The sequence below is a fragment of the Athene noctua genome, chromosome 1 (genome assembly GCF_965140245.1).
Source record: "Athene noctua chromosome 1, bAthNoc1.hap1.1, whole genome shotgun sequence".
Lineage (NCBI taxonomy): Eukaryota > Metazoa > Chordata > Aves > Strigiformes > Strigidae > Athene > Athene noctua.
In genome coordinates, this window is record NC_134037.1 from 100,318,104 (window position 1) to 100,344,943 (window position 26,840).

Sequence of the window (26,840 nt, forward strand, 5' to 3'; positions counted from 1 at the left end):
AAGGTATTATTGTGTGTGGAAGAGTGTCAAGACTAGCGTGAAGGAGGATGTTGTTTTCACCAAATGCTTCTTAACACTTTTTTATTTAGTGAAGCTGAAGAGTTGAAAATCCATCCAAGCCTATTCCTTCTGCTTTTAATCCTTGGAAGGTTGTATCCATCTCCAATGGATGGCACTTACTCAGCTCTCAGCATGGCACCATTTGTCCCATTTATTATAAGGTAAGGTGATGTTGTGGTGTTTTTTCATGTGACAGGAGTTCTTCATTGAATCTTTGTATTTTTTTATAAAATGCCTTTTTAAGTTTCTCTTCAGCTGTAATTCTTAAAGGAAAAACTGATACTCATTAGTTGGGACTTCCCTATATTGTTAATGCTTGTTTTGAGGGGTTAGATTTTATCTCATGCAAGCCATTGTATGACTTGTCTGTAAGTCGTCATCTGCACATGCTGTACAGCATGACTGCTGCCACACAGAGGGTAGATGAAAATTGATGAGCTTGACTGACTTTAGCAAGGCAAGATTTGCTGTATAAACTTCTGATGGGTTTTTCAGTCCTTCAGAATGACTGTTTGTAGCACATAAATGTAATGACTTTATATACACATCTCCAAATGTATGTATCTCCATATCCATCCATATACTTAAATATATGTATATGTATATATTCTGTATAACTGAAGATATAGATATATCCCACATCTAATCTATTTCTAAGATGACTTTTGAAGTTTTTATACAGTGTTACTTCCATTCATATGGTGGTTACATCAAGATATTCAGCAGATATTTTTGCTATTACGTTTGCCACTGGTGTGGGATGGGGAGCCTGTTAAGGGAACAGGGCTGTGGTGGCTGAGGAGAAATGTAGTATTTGAGAGGAAATATTGCTATCTGTGTGAGAACTTCAGAGCAACAGGGTGAGAAAGTTCTGTACTTAATCTTGCTCTTTTAGTAGTGAAACTAGATAAAGTTGTTGCTATCCTAAGATCTTCCAATTTTTGTTTTAAGCTACTGTTCATGTTAGAAAATAATAATAGCTCTTTCAGCTTATTCTTCACAGCATGTGTGATGTATTTCTTGCTTCTTATGATTTTTAATTTTCAAGAATAAATAATAACTTACCATTTTTTATTAAAGGAAAAAAACTGTAGTAAGAGTTTTTAAACTGTTTATCAATTAGAAATATTTGGTTTTGTGCCATATTTAAATCCTAAGTGCTTTTCGGGGAAATGTTTAACACTGTTGGTTACATCATTGATCAGCTCTGGTTTTATGCCTTCATTAATGCAATGGAGAACGCTTATTTATTAATTTTTAAAATATAATGTATCAGCATAGCTTCTGATATTGGTAATAGATTAATTTTTGATAAGCTTTTAGTTACAGCTTTTGGGTTTTATCTTTATATTACAACTGCTACTTTTGGCAAGGTACATACACCAACAAAATAACTCTTCGCACTTAAATAGCTTATTCTCTTGAGGTTATTTAAATCCATTCAGAAGATGTGGGGAGAAAAACCTAATAAAATCTTTAAAAGAACCTGAAACATTTAAGGGGACTGTATCATTAAACCTACCTTCCTTTAACTGTACTCCTAAAGAGGAGTAGTGTGGCAGATGTTTTTTGCATTTTCTTTCTGTTGAATTTGGCAGTGGTGTGAATTTGGTGTTGTGGATACAGGTATAAGACTAGAATAAAATTCTTATATATTTCAGACAGACAATTATATGTGGGTGTACAGGCATGCATTTTCTGATGGGTTACTTAGCAAACATTCGCATTTTTTATGGTTGCCAGGGGACAATACCAAGAATTCTGCAAAGGGAAATGTATGTATTTATGATATAGCTCAGTGTGCTGTTACTGGTTGTATTTCTGTATACAGCTCTTATGCCCTTGTTCTTTGAATACCATGGTTGATTTCAGTTTGTTCTGACTGCATTAGTTGGAATACATAAGGATGATTTATCTGGGTAAGATAAATATGTTGCTATTTTCCTTTCTATTTCCCTTCTTACTTTGCATTCTACAGGAGCAGATGAACTAAAATAAAATTCTTTCCTGTTCATTTAATTGTTCTTTAGAAGGTGGTAATGAAGACTGTTGTGAAGTAACCATTTAGAGACGATCAGAGAGAAGGCCTGGTGCCAAAGGCTCTATGCATCAAGACATTAAATTGTATATAACAACTGTATGTAATTGGATACAATACAATACTACATTGAATTGCTCAGTGTAATCCTGTATTATATAACTTCTACATATATGTATAATTACATGGTAGCCTAATATAATTATAACATTTAGTTGCCATATTTTTACTGTGAGATTTTTACATTTCTATTGCTGTCAAGGAAAGATACCGCTTATGCGGTAGGGAGAGGGGAAGAGTGAATATAACACATAACAACTGATCTTCAGACTCTTGCCAGGACTCAAGCCACAATGAAGTAGCATTCATTTGTTGTTCTGAGAGGATGAACAGAATACTTACTGTGTTTGCAAGTGAATGAGGTTCTCTGAACAAAACTGGGTTTAGCAGGAAGAATTCAAATTGGGTTTTTGAAGAGTTTCACTTAAGCCCGAGTGGAATTTTCCATCTAGTGGGAGTAGAGCTGTGATTGCTCTGACTGTGCTGAGATGAATTGCACAATATGAGTAGGATTAAATGCTACAAGGACAAATCTCAATCTCTGTGTGCATAGTTGTTACTCCCTGTTGAACTATGGCATTTGATTAGCTATCTGCAGTTCTGTTAAGTTATTTTCTTCCCTTTCCCTTTGCAGATGTTTTATTTGGAAGAGAACACCTCAATTCACAACTTATTACCTCACCTTTTTTTTTTTTTTTTTTGAGCTAGATAGGTCTGCTTAAATGGTTAATTCTAAGATGAAGGAATGTACAGAATGTTTTTGATTAACAAGGGAGGTAATCGGGAGGTAATGTTTTAAGTATGAAACAAAAACATAACCTCCCTTTTGCCTCCCCCTTCCCCTTTCAAAGACCTGTAATCTCTTCAGAATGATCTAAATTTGAGTTACCTTAGGTCCTCTTGTACCATGGCATTGACAATGTGTTTGTTTAGTGTTAAATTTTCTGGGCCGAATGTTCTGAATGAGTAAAATGGGTATTGCTATATTGACTCAGATACTCTTCACTAATTGAAGTCTAGCCCTATTTAGGAGTGTGACTTTTTAATCTTTTAAGAAGTTTGTAAAAAATTAGCTTTAAAATGTCAGATAATATAAGGTTTTTAAAAACTCTTTGGGTTATATGTGCTTTGTCTTCCACTTGACAAAACTGCTTTTAATTCTCAGTTAAATTTCCCCTTTAAAACTTTGTCAAATAGACAGATTTCAAAGCAGTGTTGCTTATAGGTGAGTTGTGCTGCAAGTCATTGAAGAAACTTACTGTCTGAGGACAATTTAAATAGAAATGTGAGCATCTTTCCATGAAATTAACACAGTTATGAAATAGACACTATTTTCTTGTGCAGAATTTTCTAACCTGCATCTTTATGTAAAATGGAGGAGCCAAATTCCAAAATCCCCTGATGCTCTTTTTAGTTGAGGACCAGGGTAGGTGGCAGTAGGAGGCACTAGTCCTTTACAGCTGTTCTCTTCCCCCTTCTGCCCCCCTCCATCCACCACCCCAAACTGATGTGGTGCTGTTTTGGTTTTGCACTTGAGTGAGCTTGTCATTAATATACAAGGATAATTACTATTACAGACACGAAGCTAGTGACAGACACGAAGATGCAGGGAAAACAAAATTGTGTTTGGCAAGGAAAAATTTTCTGTAGGATGGAGCGTTGTCAGCTGCCCTATTATCAGAAGTCATTCCTAAAAGAGAGCTTAAAGAAGGGAGAGGGGAAGTCCCCATCAGCTGTGAGCAAACTGGCAGCTTGAATGCGATTGTAGTAGCTTTGGTAGGAAAGCTCAAATAAATCTGTTATTTAAATGGGCTGAATGCACCTGCTAAAGGGTATGTGGTCTGACATTGATGTAGTTATCACTTGTCTTGGAAAGGCAGAGGAAACAACTGAAGATGGTATGACTTTTTTACTGGTACACTTTTTCTTGGAAGTCACTACTTTCGCAGCTTGTTTGTCAGAACAGGCTCTTTGAAACCTCATAATAGGCTGCTGGCAAAGTCAACGTGGTGAATTTCTTAAAAATCACTCAGCTGAAGCAGTGCGAGATGTCAGGAGTGCCCCCCGTGATCCCTTTCCCACAGCAGTGCTGTGGCACTGGTGATGCCCGCCTGCTGTGCAGGAGTCCTCTGCCAGCACCAGGTTCCTGCGACTCGTGTCCTTGGCTGTGGGGCCTGTCGTCCTGCTGTGCCGGTTGTCACTGGGGCCAGGATGACGTTCCTTTGCTCAACTTCATTTTCTTGGGCTTTTTGAAGGGATTAGACCAGACTCTTCAACTCTAGAGACCTGTTACCCTAGGGATTTGGTGGACTCTTTTCAGATGCATGACGTGACTCTCACCTTCTCAAGTTTCTTAGCAGAGAATTGCATTTGTGAGTCTGTCCTTCTTCAAGAAGTGATGCAGACTGTTGGTCTCACTTTCTTTAAGAACAGGGGGGAAAAAGCAAAAACAATCCTAGAGGCCGTGATTCCACATGAGTCTTTAGTTAGTCGCACATGTAATGTGGTACTCCTGCTTTTATTCAGTGGGTAAATACACTAAGTTTTATTCACTTATGAGTTAAATCTTTTTTAAATCTTAACAGATGCCAATCCAGACTAATATGCAGGTTATAGAAGATTTTTATTAAAATTAGAAAGCAAAATATGCATTTCTATTATAAAAGGTCACACTCCTTCAGTGAAGTCTGAGAGGTTCAGTGTATAACGTATAGATTCCATAAGTAGTTCTGTACAAAATGCTGTACAAAAGTCAGAGATTAAGTATTGTCAGATACTAAAAAGCTTAGAAAGCTCTTTTAAAATGATGCTACTCAAAATATTAATTTCTAATAAAAATACAAACTTGAATTTTAATCTCTTTATAATTAATTTTGTTTTGCAGTTTTTATTGGCCAAAGTGAATCACAGTATCTTTAAAATTATTTGCTGGAATTTTAAAAATAGACTTTCAGTTGTACTCTGCTTGAACCTAGTACAAAGGACTAACTGTTTTCAGTAGTTTTCTGATTAGTAAAATGTTTAAGATCCTTCCCATGTAATGAAGCAACCTCATGATGTTGCACAATACTGTATCCCCCAAATATGGCTTTCAATTTCCATATATACCTAATATATTCATGTTATTGTGCTGTGTTTTTCCATTGACTGATTTATCTTTGATGCTTTGCTACTAAGACGTGAAATGTCATTCTAATGCAGTCTTACCTATGTTTTTCTCTCCCCATTCTTTTTCCACTGTGTTCACAAAGTCCTTGCATATTCCTTTGTCTTCATTGCTCAGTTTACTTCATTACAGAGAAGGGGGAAATATTATTGTCATAGTTTGCATGTTTTACTTTTGAACATCAAATCCAATTATGTAAAGATGCACATGTAAAATTGTGATCTTACTGTTGTAATCTGTGTGTACTAATGTTGCAAATCATTGAGTTCTGTTTCAGGCAGTTTGAAAAATGCATGTTAAATAAGTGAGATTGATCCAGGTTTATTTTAGCTTTTTAGGAAGTGAAGCACCTGACCATGAATTCTGGGGCTCTCTAGGAGTCATGGTTGTGTCTTACTATTTATAAATCTGTGAGAGCTCACTTCTTAAGGAAACATTTTAAGGAAAAGGACCCAAGTATGGTAGTATTAATATTCTAGAAGGTGGTGTAAATTTAAATATTCACTGATGGGTAATGTTACTTGCATGTGGGTTGCTCTTTTGAAAAAGTTAATCTTTGACCTATGCCTATTATTTTTATTGCTCTGTGATGTGTTTAATTACATTAAATTATATCCAGTCCATCAGGTGCTGGGTCCTGTTGCATTTTAGTCCTGGGACAAAGCTTGTATAGGCTTCATGGGAATTAGTTCTGGGGTAAGATGGAGTAATAAGGAAACAAAATTCAAATGTAAAGTCAAAAGTGTCTGTGAGAGTTTGAAATATGCTTAAAACCTTACACTGAATAAAGAGCACAAGAAATGGGGGAGTTGAGGGAGTTCTGATAACAAGATATGTTTGGTTTGTTTGGGATGAGCTTGATTGAAATCATTCATATGTACTTTGATCAGATTGCTGTTTATATAAGTTGTTCAAATGCAGTTTCCCCGATTTTTGTTTTGTTTTACACATGTACAGTTGCATATGTGGATTTAGTATATCATCCTGTATCTGACTTGAAAGCAGCCATCTGAATTTGTAGGCTGAACACTGGTATCCCTTGATAAGTGGCCAGATGAGATAGCTGAATGGTTGTGCTAAGTGTGCTTCCTCTGCCTTCCTCCTCTTTTTCCTTTGTTTTAGTGTGGCATGGCACCAGTAATTAATGTTAAAACTTGCCTGTTTTCAGCTGTCATTTCTGTAAGACTGGGAGTCTTATCAGGGGTCTGATAAGCAAAGAAGTTTTGTGGTAATGCCTTTTCATATTAGATGAAAAGAACCACATGTGTGTGTTGCTGCATTGTTGTATTAAAATAGCTGCTTTTGATTACAGTTGTTCATAAAAGCATCTCCCTGGGTTTCCATATTATATGCACATCTTCTCAGTTTTTGGTCTGTTTTTTTCCTTTGTTTTGTCTTTTTTTTTCTCAATCTAATGTCTGATCAGTATAACTGCTTAATATTATAACTGCCTGCAATCATTTATTATTTGGAATCCCTGTGATACTAGGAGCAGTCCGTGACACATTGGAATGCCTTGTCCTTGCTGGGGAAGCTTATGGAGCTGACCTGTCATTGCAATACAAAGACAGATACCTTTTTGATTATAGGCAAGGTTCCCAAGATACATGATCTGGCATAGGCATCTGGACAAGGGAGCAACATACACCCCTAAAACATACATTGTTTTTTAGATTCTTATTGTAGTTTGTAGTGTTAAATCGCCTGCTTGACATCCTGAGATGGAAGTTTTGCATGTCTGGGGAGAAGGAGGGAGGGAGGGAGGGAGGGAGGGAGAGGCATGCGTTTCCCCTCTGGTCATAACTCCTCTCTTGTTAGTTGGGTCTGACTTGGAATTCTTCCATTTCTACTTACAGTGTATCCTCTATGCAATCCTGATTGCATAGTGATTGGTACTGATCAGTAAAAATACTTATAGTTCACCATAAGTATTTGTTAATAAGGTTTTGAGACTTTTTTAAAGCATTTTTTAAATAAGAAATGATAAACAGTTTGTCATTTTTTTCCATTTTGATTAAGTTCAAATTGTAGTGCTAGAGAAGACTGAAAAGTGCTTGATTGGCAGTAGGCTTTTCAAGACCTTCTGATCAACTGAAAATCATTGTACATCTTGTACATTCTTTGATCTATTCCTCAACCTTTTCTCTTAAACTGTGGACAAGTGTTCTTTTCGTGTTCATGTGCTGATGGGAAATATTACAACTTCTAAGTATTCATTATTGATTCCTTATTCCAGTTTTTACCGTGTCCATCAATCTGTTTGCTTCTCATTGGCAGATTATCACCTGAACCAATTTAGGAAGTGTTCACAAACTGTAGGGAGCTGTCAGATTCGCAGGAAGTAAAAGGCAATGTTTAGCAGAGATGCGTTCATGAGCACTGGGAGTAACTATCTTTCTTCCGTAGTGCAGACTTCTGAAAAGGGCCAGTGTCTGGAATCCTAGTTTAAAATTTGATGTATACTACCTATTTGAAACATGATCCAGTAAAAAATATGCCAATGCATGAAACTGCCAATCAACTGCCAATACATGATTGGTGAAGTAATTGTATTATTCATTTCTATACTTAAAATTAGCTGGTCAAGATAAGTAGTCAAATAGTAACATTTAGCAAATGTTCTGCAAAAGCATTTGCAATAAGAAACATGAAAACGGAGATAAATAATGCATTAATTATGCAGAGGATAAGTATGTTAAGGAAAACCAGGTATAATGGTATTTTTAAAAGCCAATATCATTTAAAGAGAACAGTCTGAGATTGAGAAGAGTCAATGTTGGGAAGGCTTTTTGGCAGTGGGCTAGCTACTTTTGGTGGTATGACTGAAAGGAAAGTGATTTTGAGAACCGAGATCCTTTGGTTGTTTTCATGGGTCTGATAATAAATTGCATTGTGAGCTGAGGCTTTCAGAATCATCATAAAGTTCTGAGATTTGATTTATGCATTCAACTTCCCTTTCACAGAGTTCAAAGTAATGATACGGTTGTTAAGACAGAAAGTAGTTTGTCTACATTCTTCATTGTGTTTTTCTTAACTATTTTGGTAATAAGTGGTGTGTGTTACCGTTATTCTGCAGTTGTGAAGCATCATAGTAACTTTTCACAAATTAACGGAGTTGAAGTATGGTTGTGAATGAAAATTTTTCATTCACATGACCTTGGGTTAAGAGTGGTTGTTTTTTCTCTAGAATACCATGAACCAAAAGCTGAAGAAAGGAGGCTCTAACCTCATGTGACTTCAACAAATAGTTAAACCTAGAGGTTAGCTACCTGGAGATATTACTTGAGATTTCTTGAAAGGAATGCAAGGAAAGAGATGCCATTTCAATTGTGTCAGCATGTTCTGCAGCAGATCTCCATTTGAAGAGAACATATTTCTGTTGATCTAAAGTTTACACACAGTATTAGTAACAGTTGTCATAGGCTTACATGTTAGAGATTCTAGTTTGTTGTCTGGCTGAACCACAACTCGAGTTTTTGTTGTTGATTCAGCTTGGTATCAGCTGGCCACTTTTTACAATAACCTGTCTTGGTGACAAGAAGAAATAAATGTCTATAATTTCTTCCTAGAAAGCCCTTGGAAACATATGGAGAAACAACTCCTGGCATAGCTTGTGGACAGCTTTCACAAATAAAAGTCTGTGTACTTTGCCTACATAGTTTCTGCAGTATTTACAGCTGGATTCATTAAGTTCTTGTGTGGAAAACACTGCCCTTACAAAAACATAAGGTTTTTATCTTAATTGCCCAGGTTGGAAGAATAAAATACTTAACAATGTATAAAGAGACTAGAAGTTTGGGCAACCATTAACTTCACATTAAAGGAAATAGATAAGAATTTAGAGGTTTAGTACTGTATAAATAACCTGAAGTTAAACTTGATCTGTTTCTGTCCATGGTTGTGTTCAAACATTTTCTGGCCTACATTCACGTGTTGATTGTAGATCTAAAACCTCTGGCAAACTCTTCATACTTATGTAATGTTTTTCTGCTTGTCAGGTAAATATTGAGATGCTGTATCAAAACTCAGATTATTCTGGGGTTTTTTTTGAAGAACAGATTGAAGAACAAAAAAATTGCAGGCCAATTACAGCACAGGTTTTCACAGTGAAATAAGATTTTAAAATTAAATGCTTTGGATACTTCAATTGCTAAGGAATACAGAAATCTAACAAAATGGAATATAGTTGTGTTTCCTTAAAACCACAAAACAAGCAAATCAATAAATGAACAAAAGAAACTTTAGGCATGTGTATAGTGAATTATTGTTCATATTCCAAGAAACCTTACTCTCACTTTATTGAATAGGTACTGTCCTGCTGATTTCTCCTCAGTATAAAAGTCCAAGTTACATTATTTGTGTGGAATCGTGAGTGTATTTTTTTAATGTTATTTTTGGACCTGTCTTTGCTTAGAAACCTGTAATACTGGATTTGTAAATTGGTAAATTTAATCTTTCAGGAGAGAACTTGAAGGGAAAAAAATGAACTAGTATATAATAATGATGAATTTTTTTCTAAAGAAGTATTTTTTTCTTGGTTTTCGGTGGTACTTCACTTAGTACAGACAGTACAGTGCTCTTCAATCATAATAACCAAACTGCTTCTAATAGGAACTGAATCTGTTGCTAAATACTTTTCTCTGCAATCTCCGTTCATGTTTTCCCCTAATGTAATTTCATGGGTTTAGTTCTTGCCTTAGAACTGATAACATGACTTGAACTATATAGCTGCATGTTGGAGGAAAGAAAAAACCTCCTTCTCATACAACTTACCATACCTGTATAGAATCAGAAGTCTTTATTACAATTTTTTCTTTCTAGTGTGCTTGTTAGGATCTTGTGGCATAACTAGCTCCAGGGTTTAAAGAATACTCTCTATTTGGTTTTTATTTCTTAATTTATTTTTAATCAGTATTATCTTTTAAAAACCCTTAGAGGCTGTTAAAATGCCTTAACTAGCAGGCAGAGTTGGTTTGTTTGAATTGCGAGTGTGCCTTTCCTGCCTCATGCTGCTCTCTTCTCCCAAACTGCTTTGGTGATGGTGGTAGAATACTTGGTTTGACTCAGAAGATCAGAGGCCCCTTCTGCAGAACGTCCCCTTCCTCATCGTTTGTCCTGTTCTCCCATTGTTTCCGTTCTGTTTTCATGGCTGCTGTTCCCAGTTCCGTCTTCCAATATTTTGTGAAGGCAATGGATGTGAATGTTTTTTGGCTGAAAAAAAAATTGTGATGCTGAGATACTGTCTATAGGACTGCAGAAACTGCATGGTTAATAAGCAGTGATATAATTAGTAATGCACAGATTGCTCTAACAATATCCAGTAAACTTGGAAATAGATATTTTTTCCCTCTTAATCCTTCTTCTAACAACTGTAGGTGTTACTTAATAAAATGGACATATTTTCAGCTACAGGTGTGATTTTTTTCAGATTAATTCTACACATTTGTTTCTTACATAAAAATTAATCCTTATTTGTTTTTTTAATTTGGGTGATTCAAGGTCTATTGAGGGGGAGTAATAAGGGAAGAAAAATAAGTACATAGGAAACACCTGCAGTTCTTTTTTTCTTTTTTTTTTCTTAAATGTTCAAGATATTTTTATTTACAGCTAGTGTTCTGTTGTTTGTAGCCAGAGTAATAAATTAAATACTTTGATGTGTGCAGAGGAGTATGGAATCTTTGTGCCTTATGAGAGTTGGTCATAAATTATGTCAGTTAGAAGGGTTGTTCAGGATCTAAGTGTTAAAGCTGGAACGAAGCAGTGGAAATGGAGTGAATCTACAGTTACACAAAGTGAAACCTTCTCAGATTTATTGACTTTTTGTTCTTGATCATGAACTGTTTGAAGTAAACATGTTTACATCCAGTGCCTTGTGCACCTAGATAAACAGTACTGAGTTCAACATGAAATACTACTTCAGCCGCTGTTAATAGCCCTCAGCACTTAATAGAAGTGTGTCACATGAGGATTTTGTGAGTTTCATTGCTTGTTGTTACCTTGAGATATAATAAAATCAGGTTGGTATATAGTGTATGTTTTTACATATGACAACATTTTAGATACTACTTAGATTTAAAAGTCTATTTATACATCATCTGCTTGCAAAGAAAGTGTCGCATGCTGAAAACACTCCCCCCCCTCAAGTATATTTCAAATCAAAGAAAATGAAACAGTTTTAACTAGAGGTTTGCACCCACATGCATGCTGCCCTAATGGATGCAAGATCTATTGCTCGTGCTTGCCTGCAGAGAAGATGAGAAGAGGCAGCCTGCAACAGATTTTAGTCATGTTGTTGGCAGGTGAAGCTCAGAGTCTGGATGGTGAAGGGGCCAAGTTTGGAGGTCGTTTACCTCTCTACCAATGTCCTGGCAAGGCAACTGCCACCACATAAATGATTCTATTCTCAGGGATGGCAGTGTGTTAAACGGCTACAGGAGGAGTAACCAGAATAGTTTTAATAGCCTTAAAATACTTACTTCCTTAAGCTGCTAGGTTTTGCTGCAGGTACAAACTGAGTTACAGTGATTGCCATAATTGTGTAATGATTTTTCTTGATACAGCTTGAACTTGCTTCCCATAGTAGTTGCTAAATCCTAGATAAAATTTAAGAATGCAGGTGGAAGACTCTGTATTAAAGTGTATAGTTTATCACGGAGGCTGGTAGAACAATAAACAAAGAATTGCTACATTGGGTTAGATTGTTTGTGTTACTCGGTTTTATTTACTTTCACGCTTTCACTTTTTGAGAATTGATCCTGTTTAGTTTTATTTTCAGGTAAGAAATTATCTCTAAGTAAGATCCTGTAAAAATCAAAACTGCCTGTACTTAATCTAGGGTACTGTTACAAGTTATGGAAAAAGTAGTGTATATTTTGACATTCTTCTGACAAACTTCTTGCATGATTCAGGAATGAAGCCAAGTGCCTTCAAAACATGAGAGATGTACACATAAGTGCCTTCAGGGTATGCAGAAGTTCAGGGATAGGTCACTAGTGGTGACTTGGCATGATTTCTTGCATGTGTATGTGGAAGGAGGAGTGTTTTTGAAATATTATCAGTACTCTTTCTTATCGGGGCAGTGGGGACAGACACCAATTTGTGTATTAGGAGATTTTTTAAAAAGAAGAAGAAAAAGAAAAAAGGGGAAAAAAACCCCAACCTACAAATATTAACCCTTGTCAGATTTGTGAAGCTATTAGCCAGTGTGAAATACCTTCCTTGTGTTCCCATATATGTTCCTATAAAGCAGATACTTTAAGTTCTTAAACTTCATGATGCTTTTGTTCCTTAATAATGGCTTCATAGAAGTGCTCTTATGAGGGTTTCCACTAAGATGTCAATTCCTGTAACTACACTGCACACTGTTGCAATCTGTAGTGTGAGAGGTTTGCGTTAATGTGCAGTGGCAGGTTGGTGGCTGGGTTGCCCTTTGGGCAAGTAGTAGCTGTGGGTTTGCATTCTTTCAGGCACAGAAAGTTGCAGAACTGGGTTCCCTGCATCCTGGGCAAATTCTCCACTGCTGGGCACCTGTGTGCTTGCACAGGGGAAGGAGGAGGTTATTGCCTCCGATTTAGGATCCTCAAAATGCAAAACAGAACCAAATTTGAGGGTTCCAGTTAGGCTTCTGTGTGGGATAGCACTCATTTGCTGAGGTTCTTATAGAGAATAACAATTTGGGGCATGAGGAGAGGTGGATATTAGATTGTTTTGAGAATTGCATTTTTGCCTTACATACACTCAGTATAAATGCTGAGGTGGCAGTCTCTGTTGTGGACTCAGACTTTAGGCAGCTGAGACGGTTTTGCCTGTAATATGAAAATATTTTATTCTTTATAAATATAGAGAAGTCACTTCTCTTTCCATGCTAAATTTGATAAAATAACAGCATGGAATAAAATTTGATATGTAAAATACTGTATCCCCATATATGTATGTTCATGTGTTATAAGTCTTTAATGTCAGATTTTACAATGCAACAAAGTTAGTCAGGTTTTCTAAAAATTGTTTTCAACTCAATTTTTTTTATTACTAGGAAAAACCCCACAGAATTCCATTCTAATCCATTGCATCATGTTTGAGGAGAAAACCTTCTGTGGAGCGTGTAATGTTGGAAAGTACCCTCTCACAAGTTAGAGAAAAACCTGGCATTTTACCCATTTTTCACTCTTTCTTCTCAAGACATGTCAGATTCCTTTGGGATTTGTAAACGATCGTGAACAAAATAAAGAACATTCTTGAGTATACAGTTAGAGCTAATTAAAAATTAGACATTTATTACAATATCAGTGTTGCTTGTGTTTGGAAAGAACATCTACATATGATAATCTCTTCATTAAGAAAAGATGGTTTAGCAGAAATGAAGGAAAGGCTGCAGACAAATCACTTCTCCGGTTTAAGTTTACCATACAGTAGAATTAAAAGGTTTTTTGTTTAAGAAAATAGGGAATTTTTTTATTAAGAGTAAACTGACTTTCTTCTTGCACCTTGTCAATACAGAATTAAGGCTTTTCCTCCAGTTGTGACTGCTCTGCTTTTGCATCCTGTTGTGAAGGATAGCCAGTCTTCAAAAAGGAAATGCAAAGATGATAATTCTAAAAATCATTCCCTATGAGGGAAGACATAGGGAGGTGGAGGATAGAATGTGCTGCCATACTGTGAGGATGAAAATGACTACAAAAGCATGTCATTCAGGGGTAGTGTAGCTTTCTACTTCCTCTAAACAAGGTCTGTGTTTTTCAGGCGTACCATGGCCTAACAGGTCTAAAATGTCAGAACTGTTAACACTATTTCAATTAAGTCTATTTCCTGTTTTGTGTTCAAAACCCTATTATTTCTGTTGCTGGTTCAAGATGAAAACTGTTTTCTGTATTTCTTTGATGTGAACTAAAGTAAACAACTACTTTGAGGATTGATTTAAATTTGCTAGAGATACTTGAAACCTTAGAATACCTTTTAATTTCATGTAATTTTTTAAAAAACTTGTAGGCATGACCCTGCAGAGCTTGTTTTGAAGAGCTCAGAAGGGGGTTGACCATTTTGACAGGGGATAATCTCAACTACATGTGATTTTGTAAACTGAAAATATGTAAGAAGCAATTCAGAAAAAGATGAGAGGGTAGGATGAGGGAAGGCCATTGTCTCTGGGTCATCACAATCAGCTGGGAAGGTGTCAGAGCGTAACTTCTGCCATACTACATTTTGTATCACCTAAGTCATTTGACCATTCTTTTCTAAACCCTGTGGTAACTCTCAGTTGTCTGAAAATGCAGGTGGTGAATTGTATCTGTCTTACAAAAATTGATGGCTTTGAAAAACTTAGCCTAACCTACTTTTAGTTGGTAAAAGATTTTTATTCACTTATAAATCAGTATACATGCTGCTGAAGAAGTATACAGCCAGTTAATGTGTTAATATAGCTGAATAGTTAATTCTATGTATGTTCATAAATCTATAGCTAGTTAAAGCCTTAATAAAGATAAAAGGTTATTTTTGGCCTGTGTTTTATGTGCAGTCTTGAATCGTATCAGTTAATTTTTAATAAATAAAAACTATTTATTTTTGAGATACTAATTATAAATAATAGAAAATTGTTTTCCAGTGTGTCATTTACTTTCTGCCTTTAAGTATGTTCTAAAAACCAGTGGGAGATATGTCCTAAAATTCCAGTAGACACCATGTTGTGTTCTTATGGAAACATCTGATTAAGAATGTGGAGTTTAATAGTTTTAAGTCAAACTCATAATACATTTTAATATGATTGCTTTATAGTAAGTAATATAAACATAAGGAAGATGGAACAGGACCATATGCTTACCTGCTTCATGGCATAATTGCATCTTTTTTCTTTTTTCTTTTTTTTTAAACTTTGTGTGAAGAGAACTACTGAAGGGAAAAAAAGGCCTCCAGTGTGGCTCTAGTATTTCTTCTGTTTCTGGGCAAATGCTCTTTCACTACTGAGAAAAAAGAATGTACATTTGATTTGTGATAAAGGTGTTTTAGCTTTCGTTGCATTATCCTTTGTTTTGTTTCAGCCATAGCAATAGATTGCAACTGGATGACAGAAAAACCCGGGTATTTCTCCTTTTTCCAGGTGTGGGCACTCTCCTGTGTACCGTTCTCGTGAGATGTCAGGTCAGGCCCTTGTCCCATTTGTTATGGTAAATGAAGTACCACATACAGTGCTGTCCTTGCTGGAGGGGCTTCCAGACTCTACCAGTCCTTGCATTCGACAGAATAATGTTCATGGAACACTTCTGCAAGTAAGTTTTGGGGGGTTGTTTGTGAGGTTTTTGCTTTGTTGTTTTTTTTAATGGGTTTTTTGCTGAATTTTTTTTTTGGTCATGCTTCACAGCCAGATAATGTGTTGAATGTTCACACATTGTCAAAACATGTATGAAGACTCCTTTTGAGTCAATTCTATCAGATGATAAATGTGGAATGCACATTTCAATAGTCATTAGAAGGCTGTAAGCTATAAATATCAACATTTACATTTTCATACAGTGTTTCATTTCTGAAGATTAAAGTGCTTTGAGAGCAAATATCTTTATGTAAACATATCTACAGGGAGATCTGTGTGACTTGCCCAAAATCACAGAGCAAATCTGAGGCAAAGCTGAACTCCAAGCACCAATAATATTGTAGATTTTGAAACTCGCTACTTACCTGCATATTTATATATTACTTCATTTGCTTTTCCTGCTACACCAGCAGCTTCCTGTCAGTTTGCTGTACAAGTTGTGAAAAGCTTTATACAGTCATCTTGTGAAAACATTCTGGAAAACAGCTTGCTATTGGTTTGGAATCAGAAACTTTTTCGTTCCCCAGATATCATTGCTTTGGTTTATGGCAGTCGGTTCACTGTGTTTGATTTTTAAGCTATCATGGTAATAAGTTACCCATTTTTATTGCCTGTTTTTCATGAGGAACCCTCTAACAAAGCCATGCTGTACATGATCAGCTCTATTAGTCTGCCTGAGTTGGCAAGCCATCTAGGTACACATTTCTACTGTAAACTATGTGGTGGGGTGTCTATGGTTTTGTTTTGTTCTTTTAGTGTATATTTTCCAGCATATTGTTTCCCTTTAAAATTATGACCTTACATGAAACCTAGGACAGGGAAATGAGTGAAGTACATTTAGAACTGTTACAGTGAAGGGTTTCAGCCAGTTGAATCTGGATTTGGATGATGACAGGTTGCAGCGAAGGTTGTTGCAAGGTATGGGATGATTGTGTCCAGTCTTTTCTGCTCTGAAAAGCAGTTCACGCACCTGCATGTATGGGAGTGCTTAGACCTGTGAGCTCCTGCATCTGCCTGGCAAGGAGGAGATTGCCATTGTTAAATTACCTGTGCAGCTCCGGTGTGTCACGAAGCTTCTGAACCTCTTGAAGCATTAGGAAGAGAGGATTAATCCAACAGAATTAAGTGCTTTCTCAGTCCAAAATGATTATAGCCCTGGTCATGAGGGTATGGACTGCCTGTAGTGTATAAAGTCACTACCTTCTTTTTAGTGCCCAGGAGGAAAAATAATAACAGACGGTTGGTTCTGAAAGAACCCAAATGATAATTTGTTTTTTAATCCAGTGTTGCTAACACGATCTTATGCATAGGGGAAGGGAGTTTTCTTTTCCATACCTGTGAGGCAAGAGATATTCTCAGGGCTTTAATGTGATTTTTCATCAGTTTTGAGCTGCAACTGGGAACTACTAGTGCAATTGGTACCACACCAGAGAGAGACCGGTGCTATCAGAGTATGACATTCTTCAAAATAATGTCATTTGTACCATAACACTTCAGTGATGTTTTGTCTCTAGTGTTTAACTTGAGCTTTGCTTTTATGACTTGTGAATCAAGGTTGTGCAAAGTCTTCATTTAATACTTAATCAAATTTATGTATGACTGAAACGCCGAGCTGTCTGTTGGCAGATAAAAATAACAAAGCATTCAGACAAAATACTGTAGGGTGATAAAGATGAGCAGAAAGAGAAGTGGTGGTATTTGATGTTGTACCTCTAAAATACTAATGCCAAGTAGTTCAACATGCAGTTAGCATTCAACCTCCTGTAAGCAGTACAAAGTACTGTGACTTTCAGGGGTTGTTGGATGCATGGTTTCAGTTTCTTTTTTATCTGTGTAAGATGGGACTTGTAAAGCTGCTGCTAAAGCTTACTGAACTGTAGAAAATTATGTTATGGGTTTATTCATTAAAGCACTGTTTCTCTGAAGACTTACTTGAAGAGACAGTCATCTGGCAGCGTTTGAAACAGTTTGCACTGCATTTCCATGACACAGTAGAGAATTTATCTTCCTCTTTATATAACTGAAACAAAAATCCCTACTAAAAAGAGTGAGTCTGTACAAAACTCAATAAAATTTAGATTTTTTTTTTCCAGAAGTACAAGGCCAATATCTTATGAAAATGGAATTCAGTAATTTCATTTTGTTTGTTCAGTCACATTAGTCAGAAGCTGACTAAGTTCATTGCCTAATTTTTTTCTGTGTTCATATGTTGTGAAGTCTCGAGCAGGGTAGTTGGAATTATTCAGACTTAAAGCTTATGTGACGGTGCCAAATGTAGTGAATCTTGAAAGTATATTTCAGTTATATTTCAGAGTTATGGAATTGCTTCATCTGTTGCAAGCCAAATGTTAATTTATAGAAAAGAGCATTATTCAAAAAGAGCAGCATGGAGTGCTGGTGTAAACAGGGCCTATTTTCAAATTGTGGCGACTGACAGGGAGTGTTTTTTGACAGTGGATGCAAATGTATTTTGTTTAACTTCAGACCTTTGTATTCTGTGAAAACATGGCTTTTCTTCCACAGTGTGATAACTATGGCTCAATTTACGTAGGCATATGAATGTTTATGAGGATAAAATAATTTCATGCTTTACATGTTTTACAGAAGAATTACTTTCAAGAATTACCTAGGAGGAATACTGCTGTGCTGTAATTCTTATGGAACTGATGGTATTCTTCAAGGAGTAGTTCTGCATCATAAGTAAATACATTGACATGAATAAGAGAAAGAAAAATCTTTCTATCCTTAGTGTTTCCTTTTATGAGTGCACTTTCTACTTCATAATTCAAAGTGGCGTGGGAGACAGGGAAGGTGAAGGAATCAAGTTTGTAATACACAAGAAAATATAGAAGTCTACGGGCCTTCTTGAATGATGAAATATTTCTGGCTTCTTTTGTTTCAAGATCTAGGTTTTTTAGCTGATCAGCTGAAAGGAAGAGCTTGTCCAGGGCTTTATGTGAAGACTTCCAGAAGTGTATAAAAACTTAAAACTAGGGAAGCCTTTATGTCTGTGAAACTTTTTGACTTTTGGAAGTTGCCAGGGAACTTAGTTTTATTTGGGAAGATTGTGAGTATCCTTATCAGAGGATCAAGTGGGTATTTTGACCTTCTGCCTCTTTAGGGTTGAAATTCCTGCAGCATGTGTTCCTTGTGTTCACAATAATTGAGAAATTGAGAATTAAGCTGTAATTAATTCAGAAATGTTTTATTCAATAACCTGTACTTGCGATTAATAATTTCAGTGTACTGGTTTGACTCATACTGGTATTTGTAAGCCATGCAGGTAGGGACATGGTCTGCTTTCTCTTTTCATGTCTGTGTTTTTGTAGAAATGTATAGTCTCATAGACAACAGTCTTAACTGGGTCTCTTAAAATTACAGTAAAGATGACACGTATGTAAAAGAGTGTGTTTTGAGTCCTGATGTTTATGAAAGCTTCCAATCTTCAGTTTGCCTAATTTTGTGCAGTTGCAATAAGCCTGAATGTCTCAAACAAAATGCTTGTTAGAGTCAAGAGTTAAGCAAAGACCTCCAAACATTAGTAAAGCTCAAGGTTCACTTACATTTTGAATTCATAGAGAGATCTCACATGGAAATGAGCTTTAAGTGAAACTGAATTATGGAGACTTGGTAGTTCTTCAAAGAAACTGTAACTTCAGAAGTACAAATCAACAACACAGAATGGATAGAAAGTGTAATAACACACCAACTTGGACAAATTAGGAGTTCTCCACTGAATGCAAAGCAAGAAGAAACATATTGAAGCAAAGAGGAAAGGCAGAGGGGAAATTGGGAAGGCTAGAGAAAAAATTTACTGTAGCCTTCCAAGAGATTTCTACTGAAATAGTTAGTCTTGGAAAATGGAAGCTGGTATCTGAAAGGTATACTTTTCTCCCTTAGTTCATTAACACAGTCCAATATGAGCTTAAATATTGGAAACTACTTTCTAATATTAAGCATGTGTTAATGTTCAGCACTTAGAAATAGTGGATCTGCCATCATGCATATTAAGATTTTGCCTGGCCCTGGGAGAATACTACTTGCAATTCCTGCCAGTCTCCCCCCCTTTTTTTTTAATGATTCTTTGATTAGTGATTGGGGCATCTTCATGTAGCTATTCAGAATTTTTATTTCCATCAGTCTGCAGCTTGTTAATTCTTGTTTGCATACGTTTGTGGGTATAACATTCATAGCTTTTATTGTTTTAGATGGTCTTGTGTAAACCATAAAAATTTTGAAGTAAATTACTTAACAATCTTAAAAACTTTAATATTTTTTTTATTGCAAATGTATGTTTAAACATGAATTTTACTTGGATTGGAAATAACTAATTGAAACTCTGAACAGTTTTTATATACAATTTAGATAACATCTGTACACTTATAGAGTCCAAGAAGGTAAGCTTCTGGGCATACCAGGGAAGGAAAGCTTGGGCCTGTGTTATTCCTAACCATGGGCCTTCTAGTAAAGACTGAGATGAAGACGACATTCAGTAGTACCTCAGCCAGATTCATCTCCAGGTGGGCTTTGTGTTCCCTAACTGCATTTCTGCATGCTTGGACAGTGTCTCTGTTTTCCTCCCAGGCTACCTGTCCCTACTTCCATGTTCTGTATATTCCCTTTCTGTTTGAGTTCTGTCACAAGCTCCTTGTTCATCCATGCAAGCCTCCCGGCATGTTTGCCTGAGTTCTAGCTTGTTGGGATGGACTGCTCTTGAGTTTGGAGGAAGTGGTTCTTGAATATTAACCAGCTTTCTTGGACACTGCTTCCTCTAAGGCCTTATCCTACAGGACTCCTATCAAGCAGACCCAGGAGGTGGCCAAAATCTGCTCTCATGAAATCCAGGGTTGTGATCTTGGAATTTTTGCTCTGCTCCCTCCTCTCTGGATGCTGAAAAAAACCACCATCTCATGGTCACTGCAGCTAAGGCTGCCTTTGACCTTCACATCCTCAGTGAGTCATTTGTTGTTTGTATGAGGACCATCAGAGCACTTCTCCTTGTTGTCTCGTCTATTGCTTTTGTCGGGAAGTTGTCATCAGTGCTCTCCAGGAACCCCCTAGATTGCTTATGCTGTGCTGTGTTGGTCCTCCAGCAGATACCGTGGTGGTTGAAGTCCCCTGTGAGGACCAGGGCTTGAAAATGCAAAGCTACTTCTAGCTGTCTGTAGGCAGCCTCATCCACTTGTTCTTTCTGGTTTAGTGGCCTGTAGAGGACACCCACTACAGTGTCACCCATACTGGTCTCCATTTTAGTCTTTACCTATAAACTCCCAGCTGACTCATCATCCATCCCCAGGCAGACCTCCATGCATTCCAGCTGTTCTCTCATATAGAGAGCAACTCCATCTTCTCATCTTCCCCACCTATCCTTCCTAAAGAGCCTGTATCCCTCCACTGCAGCACTCCAAACATGTCAGCTATCCTGTCTTGTCTCTGTGATCCCAACAAGATCACAGCTCTGCATCTGCACACAGACCTCTTAAATTACCTCTTTGGGTGCTTTAATGAGAAGTTTCAGAGACCCTAAGCATGATTTGCCCAGAAAAGAGGCAGCACCTTTAATTCATTTGGTTGTAGATTATTTATGATGATTAAGAAAAACTCCCAAATGCCTGAACTTTCAGATTGGTTTGCCAAGAAAGGCAGATGTTAAACTTCAGCTTTTGTTTTTATCTTGTAAGGATCAGATAACGTGCTTGATGCTGGATTGCAAAGACTGTGTGATGTGCATAGACCTAGAATCTAGTTGTTAATAATAGAGCAGAATGGCAGCAGTATGACTAGAGCTTTCAGTCACAGTACTGCACTGACCAGTTTCCAGAAATCATTCACATTTGTGCACTGGAAAAATCTGTACTCAAATGAGAGTGTACATGTCCTTGTGGTTTCGTATTGAGATTCACTGGACAGCTGCAATTAATCATGGAGCAGATGTAATTGCTATTAAGGTTTATTTCTTTTTCAAATGAAAGAATCTGCACAACTATTGGGTCATTATCTCTTGTATGTTATCAGTTTAATCTTCCTCATGTTCACTTTGGCGAGTTTACAGTTAAGTATTTTTAGAACATATGGGATCAGGTAAATGAAAGTTATTAAAAGAGGCACTGGGTTTTCATTTAAGTTCTCTGTGCTTTGTTTTGGACACTTCTGAAATGTTGAGGGTGGTAACCTACTTCCTAGAGGTCTTGTGTGGATTTATAACTAAATGATGACAGTGTCTAGCTTGAGATTGGGATACAGAAGAGAACAAAAAATTTTCTTCCTTTATCTGTCCCATTCATTGCACAGTGCCTTCTTTTGGGAGAGCATCTTTCGGGCACAGATTAAGAGAAAGGTTTCAGTGACTTCCCCCTCATCACTTGCTGCTTGTATATGAAGAGAGGGAACTATATGACTTTGTTTAAATGTGCGTGCTGCCTCCATTTGCAGCCTTCATCAGGATATGGATTGTACTATCCAAGATGAAACTTTTTCACAGAATCATCTAGGTTGGTAAAGACCTTGAAGATCATCCAGTCCAACCATTAACCTAGCACTGACAGTTCCCATCTACACCAGATTCCTCAGCCCTATGTCAACCCAACTCTTAAACACCCCCAGGGATGGGGACTCCACCACCTCCCTGGGCAGCCCAACAACCCGTTCTGTAAAGAAATGCTTCCTTTCCCTCTTGTCCTATCACTTGTTACTTGGTCAAAGAGGCTCATCCCCAGCTCTCTGCAACCTCCTTTCAGGTAGCTGCAGAGGGCGATGAGGTCTCCCCTCAGCCTCCTCTTCTCCAGACTAAACACCCCCAGTTTCCTCAGCCACTCCCCGTACGACCTGTGCTCCAGACCCTGCACCAGCTCCGTTGCCCTTCTCTGGACACACTCGAGTCATTCAGTGTCCTTTTTGTAGTGAGGGGCCCAAAGTTCCCAGCTGCATGTTATCACCGAGGAGCAATTTCTGGCTGGAAGCTGCTTTCTTCATGAAGATTATTTACATTGTTAGTGTTACTTTGTATAAGCAATCAAGCAACTGCATAGAATAAAATAAAAACCTCTGCTGGCCTATCATGTACTTGCAGGTGGATCCTTCCCATCATGACTGGTTTTGGTGACTGCTGTAACTCAAAGTCACAGAAATTCTGCCTGGTCTGCTGTGGTCCCTAGGAAGATTTCTCTCAATTCCCCCATCTTCTCATCTGAGCTCTGGCTGGTAGCTTTTCTTCTCACTGCAGTCTTCCCACTTATTGCTGTTACTTTGTCACTCCTACTCATTTATCCTGAAATTTCTTCCCTGAGCATATGTCATTGTTTTGCATTGCACGAGAAGAACAGTATCTTCTTCTATCTGAGGAGTGCACATGACCTGTTCTTAAAGAAATATAAAATTCAACTGACAAGGGACAAACGAAACAGAATTTGTTGTGCTTTGATACAGGGTTAAAACTCCATGAAGATAAAAATGGAAATTCACTTATTTAATGTTGTTTTGAGTGTCATCAATCAGTAGTCAGTTACTCTTCACAAATTGGTACTCTTAATACTCAGATTTTCTCCACATTTTGAATTTTCAAGCAAATTCTGTAGTTTCAGTTAGCTAAATTGGTTTTATAGCAGTAGGCTGGTTCAAAGACGTGTTTTGGGGTTTTGGCTTTTTTGTTTGTTTTTGTGGTGTGTTTTTTTTTTATATTCATCAATTCAAACAATTCTGTTTGGCATATGAATGTGAAGTCTTGTGCAAAGAGTGTTGATTGAGTTTTTGAACCTTTTTCTGTTTTACTTTTGAAACCGGCAGCACTGTTACATCTTTCTCAGATCTAAAGAACAGACTGAGTTACAGAAACTTAGTCAGTTGCCTGTGACAAAAATTAGATTTAATAGGAGATAGAGGGCTTCATAACTCTTTGCATTAATTAACATTGATTTTAAAGATTTAAATTTCCCACTGACTTCAATGGGACAAGAAATTAGCAGTTACTATTTTTCAGGGAATAGCGGCATCCTATAGAATTAGACTCATCTTTCTGAAAATACTTTACAATGAAAAAAATCTAGATTGCTTGTATTAATAATAATAATACGATTAAAAAACCTGCATGGTTGCATGGCAGATTTTTCTGCCATCTGTATGGCTTTTATGAAAGTGATAGATATTCTTTTTCTTTCTGGAGTTTATCAAATATGGTGAGGTTTATGCGAGGGTAGAACTTCAAATTATCTGTATCAACTGTTTGGATATGCTGATGCTTTAAATAATAATGGAGAGCTGGAAGAAGTGATTTAAAGATGGAAAAATTGATTTAAAGGATGGTTGGAGACTTCATTAAAGCATCAAGAAAACCTGGACAAGAATTTAACCTGAGAATATCCATACTGGGTCATGCAAAGGTCTGTCTGACTTACTGTGCCGCTTCCAGCAAGGACTGATAGCACAAGCCCAGGAAACAGAACAACACAGACTGAACAGCTGGTGAAACATCTGTATGTACTGTGCTAGCTTAGAGTAGTCTTGAGCCAGAAGTGTATGGCTGTGACTTTGTGGAAGATAAAAATTAAATACATAGTTGTAGTCTTGAAAAGAAGCAGTTTATGATGAAAATATCAATATGCATGCTAGGTAGTTTAATTATCCGGAAGAGTTCTATTATTATAGATTGTTGTTGATGAAAGTAGAGCCTGCCTGATGAATGTGGATGCCTTTTTCTTTCCTTTGAGAGGAGGAGGATTTTAGCTTAAGTTGCTACAAAGGAAGGTCAAGCTTCAAGGTATTTGAGATTATGATCACTCTCATGTTTTATGAGTTTAATGCTTGGACACTTACTCAGAGGAATAAAGACAATTTAAATATGAGCATTTGAAAATAAAGCAGAGAAGAATGATGCATGAAGAAGAGCTAGCAAGCAGTCATGGGACTTCCTTTATTACAGGACAGAATAGGTAATAGAAACCCACAGACTCCAGTGGCTAGGGTGTGAGAATGACAACAGGAGACAAATTAGGCAAATGTTTTGAAGGACATTCTTAGATGTTGGTTCTTGTGGCTGAGTGAAAGAAAAAGGTATACTACTTGTTAGCTTGACCTAAAAATCCTTCATGTGATTAACCAGTAGGGGTGTCAGTGACTATATTATCTGTGTTGTTTTGAAGCCAACGGATCTCTAGGGTCTGAGGGAATGAATGGGGAAGTAGTATATTGTTTATTTGTTTCTGTGCTACTGAATAAAGCCATTAACTATGGTGAGTTACATTTTATTTGCCTTGGCAGTAAAGTGAAGTGTGGCAGTTCATCCTTGTCTTATAAAAACTCAATATAGTAAACAAATGTTGCATTATCTACAGATCAAAGAAATAAACCTGCTATAATTAAATGTTTTCCAATGAAACTTCCTTCCAGCTGTTTCTTTTCTAAGCTCAGATTTTAGTAGTCAAGATAAGCCTTACTTTTAAGATCAGTACAAAGAGAAAAGAAATACTGACATCAGAGTTGAAAACATATTCACATATATGTAGCTGGCAGTAACAGAACAGTTGTCTCATTTCTTCATGTTGTAAATTCATATTAACTGTTGCCTAGGGGTACACTGATACAAGAAGGCAGTAAGCATTTGAGTACAAGATGTATATTTGAATGCAACAGAAATGCAACTAAGTTCTAGCAATGGCAGGAGACAGGCTCTGAAAGAAAATAATGAGATTTTGCCAGAGATTTTCTTCCAGCTGTTTTTTTTTTTTAAAAAAAAACCCTCATGTGGTACTGCTAATTGACTGAGCCGATCTGCTAGTTGGACATTGCTTTAAAGTTGTTCTAACTGTTATTAGAATGCTCCCAAATATTATGTCTCTGACTTCCTAAGACATATCACTAGTTTTCAAGTGGGCATGGATTTAGACAGCTCTTACAACTCCGTTAGGTCTTTTAATTCAGTTTCTGCATTGTTACAAAGTTCCTTCCTAAGCAGCTAAGGATATATAGTGATGCTATTGGTGTAAACCTCGTGTTCACATCTTTGAAATTTTAAAAAACCCTGTGGTTTTAGAACAGAATAAGCAATACTCATCAATTACTGAAAACAAGGCTGCTGCTGTTTTAACTGAGAGGTAGCTATAATGATGACTACTCTGGGTTGTGCTGGGGTAGTGTGACAGTTCCCCCTCTGTAAAGTGGAATGGATGACTTGTTGGATGCACTGCCTCTCCTCTCCCACACCCTAGATTTTGACGGTTATTACTATGGCTATGACAGGCAGTTGCTATGCAGATGTTTTGGCCTCCCTGATCCAGTGCACCCAGGACCACTCCTTAATGAATAAAAGCTCCTGCAACCCATGTTGCTAGCAGAGATTGTAGGGTGGCTGTGTGTGCAGCCATTTGAGGTACCTTGCCTGGTGTTCAGTTACAGCCATAAAGCACCACTAGTGTTCAACTTCTCTAGTTATGTCTTGGATAAATGTGAAGTGATTGAAAACACTATATATGAATGTGGTTATATAGAGCAACTTATATTAGGTGTTAGCATTAAACCTAGGAAAAAGAAATCCTCTTTATAGGTACAGTTTTCACAGTGGATAGATTATTTTCTTTTTAGATGATGGAGATGCTGGAAACAAGTAATATTAGCACAGTGTTCTATTTTTTTACTACTTAAATCTTCCTGAAGAGAGTTGAATTATTTCGGGCACTGTCTGGTTAACTTGATTTAGACCTCCCAGAACAAGAATTGAACTCTTATGAAATCTCAATTTAAGTGTTCAATTCTATGCATATTTCTTGCACCTGTTTTGTATTACAAATCTTTAAGTATCCCCGTGATTAGTCAGGAAAGCAATCCTATCACTCTGTCACAGGCAGAGAATGTTTTTATGTTTTTACAGTTGGGAAGGGAAAAGTTGAAACCTGTAAAGTGTATCAAAGATATAATATTCTCCTAGGTGGTGCAGTGGATTAATTTAGTACTCCATGGAGTTCATTTTTCATCTCCAAAAACATGTTTTCGGTCCCACCCGGATAGGATTTTTTTCTTTTCCTTTTGATGTACAAACCATGTCTTGAAAACTTTCAGAGCCAAAAAAAAAAAGATAATCCTGGATACACTTCCTGGATATACTTTTAAAAATACCCATCCTTGATAAGTTCTGACTGCTTGAGGACATATAAAAAATATTTATGAACAATGAAGACTTTTTACTGTGCTTTGTGTTTTCAGAAGTTCAGGCTATAGTGAGAAATGTG

General features: G+C 36.9%; 1 protein-coding gene across 1 annotated transcript in view; it reads left to right on the top strand.

Moving 5' to 3' along the window:
- The window catches only part of THADA (THADA armadillo repeat containing), a 166,010-nt gene that overhangs the window by 59,349 nt on the left and 79,821 nt on the right, over nucleotides 1-26,840 (top strand). The window contains exons 28-29 of the mRNA XM_074897106.1: nucleotides 90-221; nucleotides 15,415-15,583. Coding sequence (XP_074753207.1) covers nucleotides 90-221; nucleotides 15,415-15,583 — 301 coding nt within the window. The remainder of the gene's footprint in view (nucleotides 1-89; nucleotides 222-15,414; nucleotides 15,584-26,840) is intronic.